This window comes from Vidua chalybeata, chromosome 28 (genome assembly GCF_026979565.1).
Source record: "Vidua chalybeata isolate OUT-0048 chromosome 28, bVidCha1 merged haplotype, whole genome shotgun sequence".
Classification (NCBI taxonomy): domain Eukaryota; kingdom Metazoa; phylum Chordata; class Aves; order Passeriformes; family Viduidae; genus Vidua; species Vidua chalybeata.
Window position 1 is genome coordinate 2,461,369 of NC_071557.1, and position 15,413 is coordinate 2,476,781.

At 46.7% G+C, this 15,413-nt stretch overlaps 2 protein-coding genes across 3 annotated transcripts in view; one reads left to right on the forward strand and one right to left on the reverse strand.

Moving 5' to 3' along the window:
• DOCK5 (dedicator of cytokinesis 5) overlaps nt 1–8,215 on the forward strand; it is a 60,571-nt gene extending 52,356 nt beyond the window's left edge. For both annotated transcript variants that reach the window (XM_053966546.1, XM_053966547.1), the window contains exons 50-51: nt 2,068–2,165; nt 4,055–8,215. In XM_053966546.1, coding sequence (XP_053822521.1) covers nt 2,068–2,165; nt 4,055–4,156 — 200 coding nt within the window. In that variant the 3' untranslated portion in view covers nt 4,157–8,215. The remainder of the gene's footprint in view (nt 1–2,067; nt 2,166–4,054) is intronic.
• A 385-nt stretch (nt 8,216–8,600) lies between these two features.
• Nucleotides 8,601–11,823, reverse strand: GNRH1 (gonadotropin releasing hormone 1). The gene is made up of 3 exons (XM_053966548.1): nt 11,683–11,823; nt 10,853–10,948; nt 8,601–8,664 (listed from the first exon to the last, which is right to left on the reverse strand). Exons 1-3 carry the CDS (start codon nt 11,821–11,823, stop codon nt 8,623–8,625), a joined length of 279 nt encoding a protein of 92 aa, XP_053822523.1. The 3' UTR covers nt 8,601–8,622.
• Between the last annotated feature and the right edge of the window lie 3,590 nt (nt 11,824–15,413).

The following is a 15,413-nucleotide window of genomic DNA, read 5'->3' on the forward strand; positions in this document are numbered from 1 at the left end:
CGCTGGGGAGGGAGGGAGGGAGGGAGGAGGTTCTCCGAGTTAGATCACAGCTTGGGGCTGTTGGAAATCTTGAAATCAATATTTACTCCATGGAAGTACATTTAAAAATGTTACTGGAGGTCAGTGTTGCTGTTCCATTTTACAGATGGGGCTTTGGAGCACAAACAGAGGGAACTGAACCCCAGCTGCTGCCTCTGGAGTGCAGTTATCCCCAGTGCATTCCAGGTGCCCACTGCCTGTTTCCCAGGAAAACAGGGGTTATCATTTTTGTCAGATAACAGAATTTGGCTGTGCTATCAAAGATCACATCCGTGGCTTGCACATCACTTGTTGAAGCAGTGCATCACAGGAATTCCAGGGAACACTTTCTGGGTTTCTCAGTTCCTTTCTTGTTTTCTCCTATATTGACCTGGATTAGAAGGATGGGGAGGGACTTTTCACAGGGGTGTGGAGTGATGGAACACAGGGGAACAGTTTTAAACTGCCAGAGGGCAGGGTTAGATGGGATTCTGGGGAGAAATTCCTCCCTGTGAGGGTGGGCAGGGCCTGGGATGGAATTCCCAGAGCAGCTGGGGCTGTCCCTGGGCCCCTGGGAGTGTCCAAGGCCAGGCTGGAGCACCCGGGCACAGTGCGAGGTGTCCCTGCCATGGCAGGGGTGGCCCTGGGTGGGATTTAAGGTCCCTTCCAACCCCACCTGTCCCATGACTCTCTGAATTTTGGGCAGGTTTATTAAACCCTGAGGAGAGCAGCACATGCAGTCAGTGTAGATGGCTGTAAATCATCAGGTCAGGTCTGCAGGAGCATCTCCAGTGGATCCCCAGGAGGGCACTGCAGTGATCCCGTGGTGTTTGTGATCAGCTCTGTGCCTAAATTATCAATGCAAGCCCTGAGGGTTCTGTTAATTAGTGAACAATAACTCCCATCACATGGCAGAGAGTTCTAGGACAGCTGGCTGTGCAGCTTGGACATCCAGCTGTAAATGTTCCACCTGAAGGAGGTGGAATTTATTTTCAAGAATTAACCAAATGAATAATTTCAAAGGTTCAAAGGTTTCAAAAGCATGCTGAATGTGAAACAGCACAATAATCTGATCCTGGAAAAGAAGAGAGGGGAAAAAGCCCTTTCCTGTATATTCAGGAAGTTCTGTAGATAATTCTGCAGCACATTTAAATGTGGCTTAAGGTAAAATAAAAATCAAGAATTAACAAAATGAGTAATTTCAAAGGTTTCAAAAACATGCTGAATGTAAAATAGCACAATAATCTGATCCTGGAAAAGAAGAGAGGGGAAAAAGCCCTTTCTGGTATATCCAGGAAGTTCTGTAGATAATTCTGCAGCACATTTAAATGTGGCTTAAGGTAAAAATAAAAATCCCTTGTCAGTTCCACCCCTAGAACTCCCTGGCTGCTGCGTTTCTCAGTCTGCTGCTCTTTTTTGAAAGGAACAAAAGTTCCTAGGTAGGACTTGGCTGTCTTTATGTGGGTATCAAGTCAGAATCCAGTGCAGATAAGGATCTAAACCAGCGTAAAATTGTTGTGAGAGGATAAAAACAATAAAATCCTTACCAGGGCAGGGGATGAGATGGGGAGACAGCCAGAAACAAATTCAGGAACTCTGTGAAGAAAGATCTGTGAAGGGAATGTAAAAGCTCTCTCTTCTCCTTAGCAAGGGTTTAATTGCTGGAATCCTTATGAAGTTTGGGTTTTATCTCCTCCATCAGCTGGAGTTAAAATCAAAGTGAGTTCTGAGGGGAGGCCCCAGGAGCACTCCAGATGTGCTGATGGAAGCAGTTTGCTGCTCTCAGAGCCATTTGGGGAAGGGAAAACTCCTCAGGGCATTGGGAACTGGAGGGGGACTCAGCTGGGACCCAGCACATCAGGCAGGCTCAGCTGCTGGAGCAGGGAACTGCTCACAGATGAAAACCACAGGGAATTTCATGAATCTCCTTAAAATCTGCATGCAACCCCATTTCCCATTTCTTTTTCACCTTTCTTATTTTTTTCCTTATTTTTTCCTTTTTTTTCCCTTATATTTTGTTATTTCTTCTCTCGTTGCTGTTGTTTCCAGGCTCCCCCTCCTTGCAGGCTGATGGATTGGCCACACCACCCCCCCCTCCACCCAAAAGCAAACCCTACGAGAGCAGCACCCCCAGGAACTCCGTGGAGGTGAGGAAATGGGAGCTGACAGCTTTTTGGAGAGCAGCTTTGGAACAGGAGGCACCAGTGGAATTTTCCAAACTGTTCTTAGGGTGGTGCTGCTTGAAACCTGTCTCATCATTTCACTATTTCACTCCCTGAAACCACAAAAAAAGGAAAAAATTGGGTTTTTTGCTTCAGGAGAAGACACTGGAGTGCAGTGCCTTTATTATTTTTTTTTTCCAAGTGGGAGTTGCATTGTCCTTGGTCAGGAAAAAGTGTGTGGGGATGGGAAGAGATATGGAAAACACACCAGCAGCAAAAGTTTCAAAAACATGATTAGCCTAAAATAGTGCAATAATTTGGTCTGAAAAAGAAGTGGGGAGAAAATCACAATTTTCAGAGGTCTCCAATGTCTCCTTCTAAGCTTCAGCTCAGCAGAATCTGATTTTTCAAGCCATCAGTGACTTTAAAAAGGCTGTATTTAAATCCTGCCCTTTGTCTCAGTTCCGTGGAGTGATTTTCTTGCAAGAATATCAAACTGCCCCTTTGTCAGTGCTGTATCACTGATGTTTCTCTTACACCTCGTGGTCAGCAGGCTCTTTGGAATCCCTGACATGCAAATATTGTGTCAGAATCATTTCACCTGCCCCTGAAATGAGGGTGCTGGTGATGCCAGACTAATTCCTTATCAGTGGGAAGCAAGAAAGGATAATTTTGTGACTGAGAGAGGGATGGTGCCCTCCCAAAACCTGTTAGGAATTACCTTTTGCAATTGAAAGGCAGGGATGTCTTCCCCAGTCCAGTTTACAGAGAGGATTTGGGAGTACCTGAGTGGGATAAACTGGGATTTGTCCAAGAAGAATTTGAAGAGTGATCACACTTAACTACTTTAGCAGCACAGGAAAACAAGAAAACAGCTCATCACTTAATAATTGTGTGTTGTGACACTGGAATAAAGCCTTGAAATACGGGATCAGGAGGAAGTTTTTCTTCTTTTGCCCTTCATTTGGCTGGAAGTGACTGTGGCTGCTGTGGTGCTGTGCCCAGCAGAGATCCCAGCTCCAGGGATGCTGTGGGAGTCACTGGATCAAGAGGATTAATAAAAGAGCCTCCTTCCCTTGAGTCTTGTAAGGAAACTAATTACTGCCATGTCCTGGCCTGCAGCATCCCCTTGGCTGGCAGCCAGAGGGAAAGGATTCACAGGGCTGTAAAGGGAGATTGGGAAGGGTTTTCTGAAGGATTTTGTTAGTTTGCTGTTGTAAAGTTGGGTCTGTCTTCCTTGGGTTAAAACAATCCTGAAATGTTGAGTTTTGGCTGAGGAGTGATGAACCACACAAGCTCCTCACTCTCCTGGCCTTTCCCATCTTATTTATTTACAGGATGCCCCTTGAAACAGGCAGAGACAACATGAAACCCCCCCTTAGTGCAAGAACAAGAAACGCCCTCCAAGCCCCTCTACAGGCAGGCAGGATGAGGCTTGTTTAATTAGAGCTGCCCTTGCTTCCATTTTAGGGTGTTAGGTTTTGCCCTAACGTGTGTTCTGATTTGAGCACGTTACATCCTTTTGGGGCAGCTCATCCAGCCAGCAGGAGACAATACCTGCATTTTAAAACCTGGGAGGAAATGGGTTTGTTACCATTTTACTGATCACCAAAAGGAGGGGAAAATGCTGAAGTTGGGCTGCAGGTCAGAAGCAATTAAAGTCTATCCTAGGCATGCTCCAGCAACTGAAACATTTCAGCTTCTGGTATCTCCTGGGGATCTGTCCTTGTTTGGCCCTGTAATGTGGAGCTGAGGTTGAACTCCAAGGTTTGCTTCTGAAAGAACCATCACAACCTTTTGGGTTTTTCATTTGGTGAAGTAAAATACCCTCCACTTGCCAGCAATGGTTTATTTTTGTGTTTCCATCTCCTCAGGTTGCTCCGCCGCTGCCCAGCAGACGTGAGGCCAAACCTCCCCCTCCACCCCCTAAAACCAGGAAATCCAGCGTGGTGTCCTCGGAGCAGGGGCTGCAGTGAGGATTTGGGGTGACAGCAACGCCCAACATGCAGTGGCTGCTTTATTTCCAGGCAGCCTGGGGACCTCCCTGCCATTGCACCACTTCCCCTGCAGTTTTCCTGGGAAACATCACAAAGGAAACGTTGTTGGGCCTGGATTCCCTGCCCTGTTTGCCTGTGCAGTGCTGACACACTAATCCAGACGTCCCCCTCCTGGAATTCTCCCTCCTGGTCTTGTCTGTCCCGAGTTTGTCACTGCTGCAATCCCAGCAGCTCCTTCCCAGTGTAACTGGGAATCCTGGGGCGATCTCACGGTGGTATCACTGCAGGGCAGTGGAGTTTCCTGCCTGGGTCAGGGTCTCTGCCCAGCTTGTGCTTGGTTTGGAACAAGATCTCATTTTGTGCTTTTTAATGAGGTGGGGGAAATCCCTCCTATAAATGTTAGAGATGATAGAAGCTGCACTTTTGCCAGGGCTGGACTGGTACCACCTGCACTGATACCAGGACTTTACTGGTACCAGTTCCAGAAACAGCTTGTGGCCTTTTTATTTATCATCACTATCGATGAAGATATTGCTTTCTCTTCCAGGAAATAATTTTATTTGTTCATTCTCTCATTTTGCTTCTGATTATCTTGAAGAAGTTGGGAAGAGCCACTAAAACCCTGCTGAGGGCGTTGCTCACAGCAGAAAGTACAATCACTGTTGGGCTGGGGGTTCACGGGCCATTATTGTGCTCCCCTGACTGAAATGGGTTTCTGACCTTACTGAAAAACCAAAGTTTGTTAAACCTAATGAAAAGTTTCCTTAGCAAAGGATTTTCCAGGGAAAACCAAACCAAACAAAACCCAACCCAACAAAAACCACCCACAAGAGGGTTTTGCGCAGACTGAAGTTGTCATTTTCATTTGTTCTTCCCACTCCTTTTGACACCAGTGTGACTGCAGGAGCTGCTGTGCTGCCTGCCCAGCTCTAAAAGCAGATTGCCCTCATGCCAGAGTCATCCCAGATTGCCATCACCGCCAGCTTGGAGCTGCTTTGGAGGTGGCACTGCAGTCACATCCCATCCATCCCCAGCCTGATTGCTGCACACGCTTCCAGCTGTCTCCGGGCTGCTGCTTCTCAGGGGAAATCTTGGGAATCTTCCTGGACACCCTGGCCAGCTTTCCCCCTCTCTGGGGCATTGTAGGACGTGTCAGCTCCTCATTGTGTTCTTAGCCACAGACACTGCTTGACTTGAAAACCACTGGGTGTTTTTGTCTTGCCCTTTTCTGTGCACTCTCCCTCCCGTTGGCAGCGCTGCCTTCCTGCTGCGCTCACACCAACCCGGGATCCTCTGAAAGTTCACTTCAAGAGCAGCTTTTTGTCTGGGCTGAGAATTCTGCTTCAGGCAGAACAACAGGATGTGGTCTGAGTTGTCTGAAGTGCATCTTCACAGCACCTTTTGTTAATTCAGTGCCTTTCCCCACTCTGCATCTGCCTCTGACCTCAGTCCTGGGTGCTTTTCAGAGCAGGTTGGGTTTAACTCCTCGAGTGAATCAGCAGGAGCACAGGAGGCTGAGTAGGGATCCCAGGAATGGTTTCCCTGGTGTGGGCAAACAGACTGAGCTGTCAGCTTTGGGTGTTTTGGTTCTAAGTGACTTTGGAGTCCTCTTTTCCAGTCTTTTTGTTCTGCTTCAACAACCTTAACATATGAAGGTACCTTCTGCATCCAGGTTTTTCCTGGAGAAGGAAAACTCCATGCAAAAAACACTCACAGGAGAAGGTCTGACCTTGGGAAGAATTTTTCAGCAGATCTTTAATGAGCCTTTTGCTCTTTTCCTTGGGGAGGTTTGGCTCTTGGCTGCATTTTTTGTAGTCACAGACCAGGATTTTGAACAGAATCCTTGGCATGTTGGTGAATTATTCCTCCCTTCCTTCCCTTGGGCAGTGCAGCTGCCAGGGGTGAGAACAGTTGCCACCTTCAGCTCTGCTCTGCCTTGAAATTGCTCCTCTCACCTTAAACCTCACCTGGGTTTGCTGCTCACAAGTTCAGCCTTCTCCTCTCCCTCCCTGTGCCTGCCCAGTTGGGCACTGGCATGGGCACCCTCTCAACTGGGAGGAGAGGAGCAGCTGACACTAAAGAGCTCAGAACAAGTTTTCCCTTCCCAGGACATTGTGGGCATTTTCACTGGCAGATTTGCCAGAAAGGGCTCTAAATTTGGTTCTTTTTTTTTTCTTCCCTTCTCAGCATTATTTATGCTCTAGAGTTTATAAACTTGTCCCACTCCTGCTCCTTTTGGCAATGTCCCCAAAATGGTGTCCAGTTCTCTTACCTGGCTGATAAAAGTTGGCATCACTGGCTCAGAGGTGCAAGATGGAATTCTGTTCTGTGCCCAAATGATTCAGGGCTTTGGGTCAGTTTTGGCAGGAAAAAATCATCTAAGTGTCAGATTTTTAAAGGCAATTGGGCATTTAAGTGTGTGAGGAAGAACAGAGCATTCAAATTATTTTAAATAAGTGGAATTAAGTGCCCACTCTTAGGAGAAATCCCACCAGAACTGTGGTTTTGTTGTGTTTGCTCTTTGCTTGGGTACCTGCCTGACAAGAGTTGTGAGATTTAATTTTCAGAGGCAATTTAAGGTTGTCTCTACCTTTTTTTTTTAAACGAGAATCATCTCTTCAAGTTAATTAGGTGCTCTAGGAAATGCCTCTAATTTGTCTTAAACTGGAGGGTTTAAAATGGGAATAGGACAGTCCACAATGATGATCTCTGCACACCACAAATTACAGCAATTTCTGCCCAATTCATGGTTTGGAATAAAATCTCAAAACATCCACTCTGCAGAGGAGACAAAACCTAATCCCATTTCAGAGCCAAGCTGTTCAAAGCTGCTGTGAAATTTCAAGTCTTTGAGGATTTTGGTTTCTCTCCTTTGGAGAAATGTGCTCAACACTTGTTTTCTGGAGCTTTTAATTAAAATGTATCATGCTGTGATAAATTCCTTTAAAAATGTCTAATCCACATCAGGGGCAGAGGGGAGCAGGCAGCTTTGCCTTCCAGTGGATTATTGGATTAGGAAAGGACACAGATTCCAGGGAGAGCAGCTCTGATCTGCAGTGGCACAGAACTCCAGGATGGATGTGCAGGGGCTTTTTGGGCTCCTGCATCCCATAAACTCCCCGCTCCCAGCCCAGTGTCTACTCCAGACTCACACCGAGCTGGACTTGCAGTGACAACACCCCAGATTTTCCTCTCCTTATTTATTTTTACCATTGTAAATGGAAATAATAACTTTAAATCTGTAATTTAACTAATTTTTTTTATATAGTGAAAACATTCCTGACCTGCTTCTGCTACCTTCTTTTGATTATTTTTATTTTAATTAAAAACTTGACCTTATTTTTACTGTTGCAGACCAAATCCTGTGGTGGACCAGGGTAAGCTTTTCCAAAGACTACAGCAGGGAGGAAAAATAAACAAATAATGTGATTTTATGGCTGTTCAAAAGCACGAGGTTCACCTGATCCTTCTCTCTGAACATTAATTAAAGCACTTTTAGGACAATTTGGGCACTACAGGGTTTACTCAAAGGGGGTTCACACCTTAACCCATTTTCAGGTCCATGTTGCTGGTTTGTATTTTTAGGCAGAGGTGGAAGCACCTCAGCAGCTCCAAATTCACCCCAATGTACATTTGATTAATTTTTCTCACTGTGGTATTACACAGGTTTAATCACTCTAAAACCCTGGAGCGTGTTTGTTGTGAATTGGGGAGGGTTTGGGTGTTGTGGAAGGAGTTCTTGTGTGTTCTGGGATCCTGGATTGGTGATTCCATTGCAAACCCACTTTTGCAGAGTGCAAATACGATGTTTGGAGGTTTTTTTCAGTTCTTTGCAACTGAATCAGTAAAAATACAGCTTTAAAGTGGCTCTGGGGAGAGCAGGAGCTGTGGGAAGGGACTGCAGCTCTCTGGGTAAATGCCACATGATTCACTAAATCTGTAAAGCAAGGTGTACACATTTTTGTGGGTTTTTAAAATGTAATGACTGTTGTAAAGTTTGTAAATACATTTTTAAAATAAATGTAGTTTTTATGACTGAACCAGAAAAAACAAGCAGTAAAAGTCTTTCTTCCATGGACCACTGGCGGACAGGGGAGTTAATTCCAAGAGTGAATTTATTCTTTTACCAATGTTTCCTTGCTCTTTTACCCAGAGAGGAGTGAGATGAGGCCATGGTTTTGTCTGGACATGTGAAACAAAAGTTGTCACATCCAAATTGTCCCTGCAGGACTCAAAGCAGACTCTGCTGCTCCCACTCTGGACTGGGATGTGCTCTCTTTTACATAAATCCAGTAATCTACACAACAATTTTCCACTATTTCAATGCAATTTCAGAGTATTTATTCACATATTGATCCAAGCAAAGACCATTTGAGGAGGAATTTATTTTAACACAGTTTTGAAACCTCACTCTGGCTCTGTGGCTCCATTTCACTTTGGAATTTTTAAACCTTCTTTCTTCTGCCTTCTCCCTCCACCAGCCTCTCCTGTAACCACACACCAAATTCTGGGTTTAAAGAGCAGAAACGACTTTGAGGATGGAATTTTCAGGTGCTAAAATACCACAGAGGTGATGCCCTGGGGTGATTTGGATGGAGATGAACTGGGTGAATATCTGTGGGTTTGTTCCCTGAAGTGCCTCAGGGAGGGGGAATTTTGTGCTCCCTCCCACCTTGCCCAGGAAATGTTGATAATTAGAGTTTTTCCATGGGGTGGAACATTTCCAGCCACTCCCCTTTCTTTTCCCTGTTTAATATTCCTGTAGCAACACCAGGAATGCATTGGGTTGGAAAAGCTGGGTGTGGAAAAAGCTTCATTTGTCTTCAGTGTTCTTAAGCAGCAAGAGATGAGAAGTTCCTGAGCAAACCTCAGGATCTGGTGGGGTTTGGTCCTTTCAGCTCTGCCAAGACAGGCCAAGTTTCCCTTGGTGAGCCAGGAAGGACTAATTTCAAATATCCTGGTAATTATTCTGGTGTGTTTTCCTGCCCAACATCATATCTTGCAGTAAAAAAAAATACATAACTATAGTAAATTACTGCTGCTGGCTCTTCACTGTGCAGGCAGTGCTGCTGGAAGTCATGGGCCACAATTCCAATGCATGTTCAGTACAAACAGGATTAAAGATGAGCTAAAATCATATTTATTTAGGTAGTTTCTGCACGAAAATCCAGTGGAATTCGGGCTCTGCATTAGTGTTCCTGATTTTATGAGCCTTTTCTAGGCCTGATGCCTCAGTGAGTCTGGAGAGGCTTTCAAGCACTCAGAGCTTTGGGGTTTGTTGGCTTCAAATCTGAAGTAGATTGAGCTTTTGGGATGGCCCAGGGACACTTCCCAGGAAATGGTGGCCATCTGGCCCCATCAAGGTGTTGCTGGGTTAATGAAAAAGCACATTCTTGCCTGAGAAGGCTCACTGTCAGTGAACTCAGATGTGAGGTCTGTGCTGTCGCTGCTGTGCAGCAGCTAATGGAAATGCATTTCCCAGCCTGGGGACCCTGGGAGCAGCAGCTTCCATCTGGCTGTGCCCTGCAGCAGCGGGGACAGCTCTGGGACAGCAGCAGGGACAGCTCTGGGGCAGGGACAGCCCTGGGCCAGCAGCAGGGACAGACTTGGGACAGTTCAGGGCCAACAGCAGGGACAGCCAAGGGGCAGGGACAGCCCTGGGACAGCAGCAGGGACAGCTCTGGGGCAGGGACAGCTCTGGGACAGCAGCAGGGACAGCTCTGGGGCAGGGACAGCTCAGGGACAGCAGCAGGGACAGCTCTGGGGCAGGGACAGCTCTGGGACAGCAGCAGGGACAGCTCTGGGGCAGGGACAGCTCAGGGACAGCAGCAGGGACAGCTCTGGGGCAGGGACAGCTCTGGGACAGCAGCAGGGACAGCTCTGGGACAGCAGTAGGGACAGACCTGGGACAGGAACAGCCCTGGGACAGCAGTAGGGACAGCTCTGTGGCAGGGACAGCCCTGGGACAGGGACAACTCTGGGACAGGGACAGCCCTGGGACAGCAGCAGGGACAGCTCTGGGGCAGGGACAGCCCTGGGACAGCAGTAGGGACAGCTGCGGGACAAGGACAGGGACAGCTCTGGAACAGCAGCAGGGACAGCTCTGGGACAGCAGTAGGGACAGCTGTGGGACAAGGACAGGGACAGCTCTGGAACAGCAGCAGGGACAGCTCTGGGACAGCAGCAGGGACAGCTTTGGGACAAGGACAGGGACAGCTCTGGAACAGCAGCAGGGACAGCTCTGGGACAGCAGCAGGGACAGCTCTGGGACAGCAGCCGGGGGTGCTGTGGCTTCGTAGGGAGCCAGGGAGGGCTGGGCTTGGTCTGGGTTAATTGAGGCAGGAAACGCCACTGCTACAAGGGGAGCTTTGGAATGATGGATCCTTGTCCTGGGAGTGGCCAGGGAGGGATTTGGGAACGGTGCAGGTGACAGTGAAGGACCTCTGCAGGTAATTTTGATCCAGTGGAAGGTGCTCCTGCCCATGGGACAAGGTGGATTTTAGGTCCCTTCCAGCCCAAACCATCCTGGGATTCCATAATAAGGGCAGAGCCAGTATTTCCTGATGCGAGCTAAACTTTACTCCCTCTTCCTCCTTCACCACCTTTTTTTCCCCTCCCCTCATGTATCTTCTTTAAATTTTCCCATAGTGATGACAGAAAAACCACATTACTCACCATGGCTTCCTTCAGATCCCCACTCCTGGAATTCTGGTACGAGCCTGGGCACGCACTCTGCTGCACCTCCTCTAATTTTTCCATTTCATTTGCAGTCTGGATTGGAAAAGTGACACAGGGAAGTGAGACAACCTTCAGGAAGGGAGAAGGGAGATTTTTCTGCCAAAAGCAACTCTACCCCAGTTAGAGATGGAGGTGAAACTACACAACTGAAATTGTGTAGTGGAGTGTTCCAGTGCGCAACTGAAATTCACCTTTTCCTCCCAAACCCCAGGATGCTGAAATGAGGAGGAACTAGACATGAAGTATTGATTGGAAAAGAGGGGAAAACCACTGCTGAACAGAACCTTCCACATGTGCTGTGTCATTTAAGTGCTGAGCATCCACCACATGCCAATTGCCATAATGTTAAGGGAAGTGGAGGAATTATCATAAAATAACCCATCGGAATGTTGGAATTTAGGGAGAGGATGAAATCAGATTTAACCTGGACCTCAGAGCTCTATCTCTCCCTTGGAGCTGTCTGTCCAAATAATTCCAGTGCTTCAGTGAAAGTTCAGAGATTTTACACACAGTGATTATGAAAATATATATATTTTTCTCCATACAATAGTTTTAGTTCTGCCAGCTACAATGTGCTGTTCCTTGTGCCAGCCTGACAAATGTCACCTCACCCCTGTTTTTCCAAACCCTGCTTCAACGAATGTCTTCATCCCCAGATCTGGGGATGTCTGGAGGACCGACACAGGGAGAGGTGTAGAGGGAAGCCTTTGTCACCTTTTTGGCTGCATTTTTTGCAGGCCAGGGTTGTTTCCCAGCGCAGGACCCACCTCCTGGAATGGTCCCAGCAGGACCTGGGCGCTCCTCTTGCCCCCGGGCTGGAGGCCGTAGGACCAGTGCTGGGCCAGGCACAGCCCCACGGACAGCACACACAGCAGGACACTGGCCACCATCCTCCTGGACTTCTCCATCCTGGGAGAGACAAAAAAGCACCTGTCTGCTCATAAAGGCATTGCAGCTCCATTTGCACCTTGGAGAGGGATGGAAATGAGGCATTTCTGGGACAGAGAATCATAGAATGTGCCGAGCTGGAAGGACTCCCAAGGATCATGGAATTCCAGCTCCTGGCCCTGCACAGACTCCCCAAAAATCCCACCCTCTGCCTGCTCCACTTCTGATCTGCACCTCCTGGGCAGGAGCCCCAGCTGGATTTGCAGCCTCTCAAAGTGTGGATTAGCTCACTTGAAAGAGATTGGACATCTGAAAAATTTGGATGAAGATCTGAATTAGGATTTCTGAGTTCCAGGCATGTGTGGACCTCAAAGGTTGCATTCCCTGGTGGTGTTTGGCAGATGTGTTCGGCTGGTTTCTGCTCTGATGCGATGTCCCTGCTCCTTAAAAACTGCCCTTTGCAGACTCTTCTAACCTCTTTTTTTTTTTTTTTTTTTTTTTTTTTTTTTTTTTTTTAATAGGAGCATCTGTAAGCACTGGATAAATAAAAAGGGAGTGTGGGATGTTGTTCTAGCACATTACCTGCTGCCTGAGAGAGGTTGTGGAGTAACTCCAGCTCTTCTCCTCTGGAAAATGCCTGTAAATGTGCTCTCACCTCACTTTTTATACCCAAGAACCCCAGTGCCACCCCGTTCCCAGCAGGAGACTTTTTCCACTTCTCCCTCCCAGGCTGCAATTTTGGTGTTACTGTTACAGTGACTGTCATGCACAAGCAAAGCCCATAATTGGGACACCCCGGTGCAGCAATTAAATTCAGCTCTTTTCTCTAAAAGTCATACAAGTAACAGCCTTGTTTTTAAGAAGTTGTAAATCCCACATTGGGATCCAGAAGATCCTGCTGGGAAATGCAGGAGCTTTTCTGTCAGTGAGTTCTGCTTCCTTTAATAAAAGTTCTTGGGTGAGTCTGAATTTGTTGAGGGTGTGAAATGGGTGAGGAATTGAGCTCAGTCTTTAAGAATCCTGGAATGTTTTGGGTTGGAAAATGCCTTAAATTCATCTATTTCCACCCCTGCCATGGGCAGAGACACCTTTCCCTATCCCAGGGTACTCCAAGCCCCATCCAACCTGGCCTTGGACACTTCCAGGGATGGAGAATCCGTGGTCCAGGCAACACCTCATGCCCATCTTCATTTATACCAGGCATGAAGGAAACAACCCTTCAGTGCTCAAACTTTTGCCTGTGCTTGCACAGGTGCCCAGAGCAGTTTGAAATCCTCCTCCTTAATATTGAACTTCAGGTGCCTTGGTGTTCCTTGCTTTATAGAATGCCAGGTGGGATTAAACTGGATGAGTCTATGATTGTAAATGTACTTTGCTGGCATGATGGAGTCTCTGGTGTGAACAGGATCCCCAAATCCTTTTTAGAAGGGCCTGGAGTGACAGGGACAAGGGGGAATGGCTTTAAACTGACAACAGAGAAGGTTTAGGTTGGGAAGAAATATATAATTTGGGTTTATATTAGGACAAATTCCTTCCCTGAGAGGGTGGGGAGGGGCTGGGATGGAATTCCTAGAGAAGCTGAGGCTGCCCCTGGATCCCTGGAAGTGTCCAAGGCCAGACTGGACAGGGCTTGGAGCAGCCTGGGACAGTGGAAGGTGTTGGGGATGGAATTGATGGAAATGATCCTTAAGGCCTCTTCCAAACCATTCTATGATTCCTTATTTTTCAATCTTGAGAGTTTGTGCACTGCAGGTTTATAAAGATTTATTTGCATGCAGGAGTTCAATTCACTATTTTTGACTGCAGAAATTGTATTTTTCCCCACCTGGCTGCTCCTCTGCCTTGCTGTGCACTGTTCTGTGCCACCTGCAGGTCTCGTGTTCCCTGTTCTCCAAACATCCTCTGTTCCGGCTCCCATGACCTCTTGGAGCTTTAATGGATTAAAGTCATTTAATAGTAAATAATTCAGGGAGGATTTGGTGACTCGTAGCAGAGTCACTCTTCCTGCCCCAGGGCTCCTCCCGCTCCCGGCAGGGGCAGCCAGCCCCCAGCTCCAGCTCAGCTGCTCAAGCTGTGAAAACAGTTGGGGCTCAGAGCAGAAATGTTCCTGCTCCTCCCGTGGGGCACGTGGAGTCACCCAGGGATTTTCCTGTGTCCGGAGCCTCCTTCCTTCCCTGATGAGCTTTTCAAAAATGAGGGTTATTTAAAGGTAAAAGCAGAGTTGGTTTGGACATTTAAAGAGAGCTTTGCCCAGTAATTGCACCTCATTATCCACCACTTACCCTGGCTCTGATGAGCCTGCCCTGGACAGCTTTGAACAACTTTTTCTCCACAGGTTTCTGGTGCAATCCACAGGAATTGGACTTTTATGATCCTTGGGTCCCTTCCAGCTCAGAATATTCCATGATTCTCTGACTATTCTGTCTCCAACTATTTTATTAAGCAAATATGAAGGGTGGGGACGAAAAGGCTGAGGAGTCTTGGAGAAGAATGACAAACCAAAAACAATCCCATGCAAATTCTCCCAATTCATGGCTCAGAAACCCCACAAGCACAGTTATTTTTCCAATGGGTATTTTATGCTTAAAACCAAAAAATTCTTGTTCTTCTCACACAAGCCAGGTAAGATTTGGGGTTTTTATTAAAATGAAGACAACCAAGCCACTTTTTCTTTCACACTTTTTATTAATGCAACTTAAATTAGCTGGAACCTGCAAATTCTGCACAGGGCTCTTCACACAGCTCTGTCCTGGCAAAAGAGGTACCTAAAGTCCAGCTGTGAATGATGGTGCCACATGCTGTGATCATTCCATAGTGCTTCAGTGAAAGTTCAAAGAGATTTTATACACAGTGATTATGAAAATAGATATATATATATATATATATATATAATTTTTTCCATACAATAGTTTTACTTCTGCCAGCTACAAAATATGATAAAGAAAAATAATTCATTTGTTTCTCTAGCCCTAGGAATCTTCTTCTACTGCAACAGACACAACATTCCCACTGAAAGCCATGAGGTGCAAGAAAGGACTCCAAAGTCACGCTGTAATATTTCCCTGGAATCTACAGGTCATTTCTCCAAGGATATAGTGTTGTCCTAGAGCTTGATCCAGAGGGATTTGCAGGAAATAATCCCAATTCTGAACCTTGTGGCTCTGGGACTTTGAGCCTTGAAAGCTCATGTCACTCGCCTGAGTCAAACCAACTTGAAAAGGAGGGAGAATCCTGCAATTCCCCCCAAACACATCCTTTGCTGACCCTCAGCCATCTCCGATCCTCCCAGACTGGTGGCAAAGCAGCATTTTTGTAACAACAACTGAGACAAGACGACAGAAATTGCACTGCAAGGGAGAGACAACCCCCTGAAGAACTGTGGAACTCCAGCTCCTGTGGGACTCCAGCTGGGATCCACTGGTTCTTATTCTTCCTTTGTATTTCTACAGTAACAGCTTGATTTCCTTAAATTCAAGGTTAGTTTTAACTTTGGGGTGGTTTAAGCATCTGAGGTAAGTTCTTGATGCACCTTTTTTTCTTTTTTTTGGTATAGTTTCTTCATGTGCTTTTTGATTGTGTGTAAAATAAAGGTGGTGTGAGCTGAGAACTC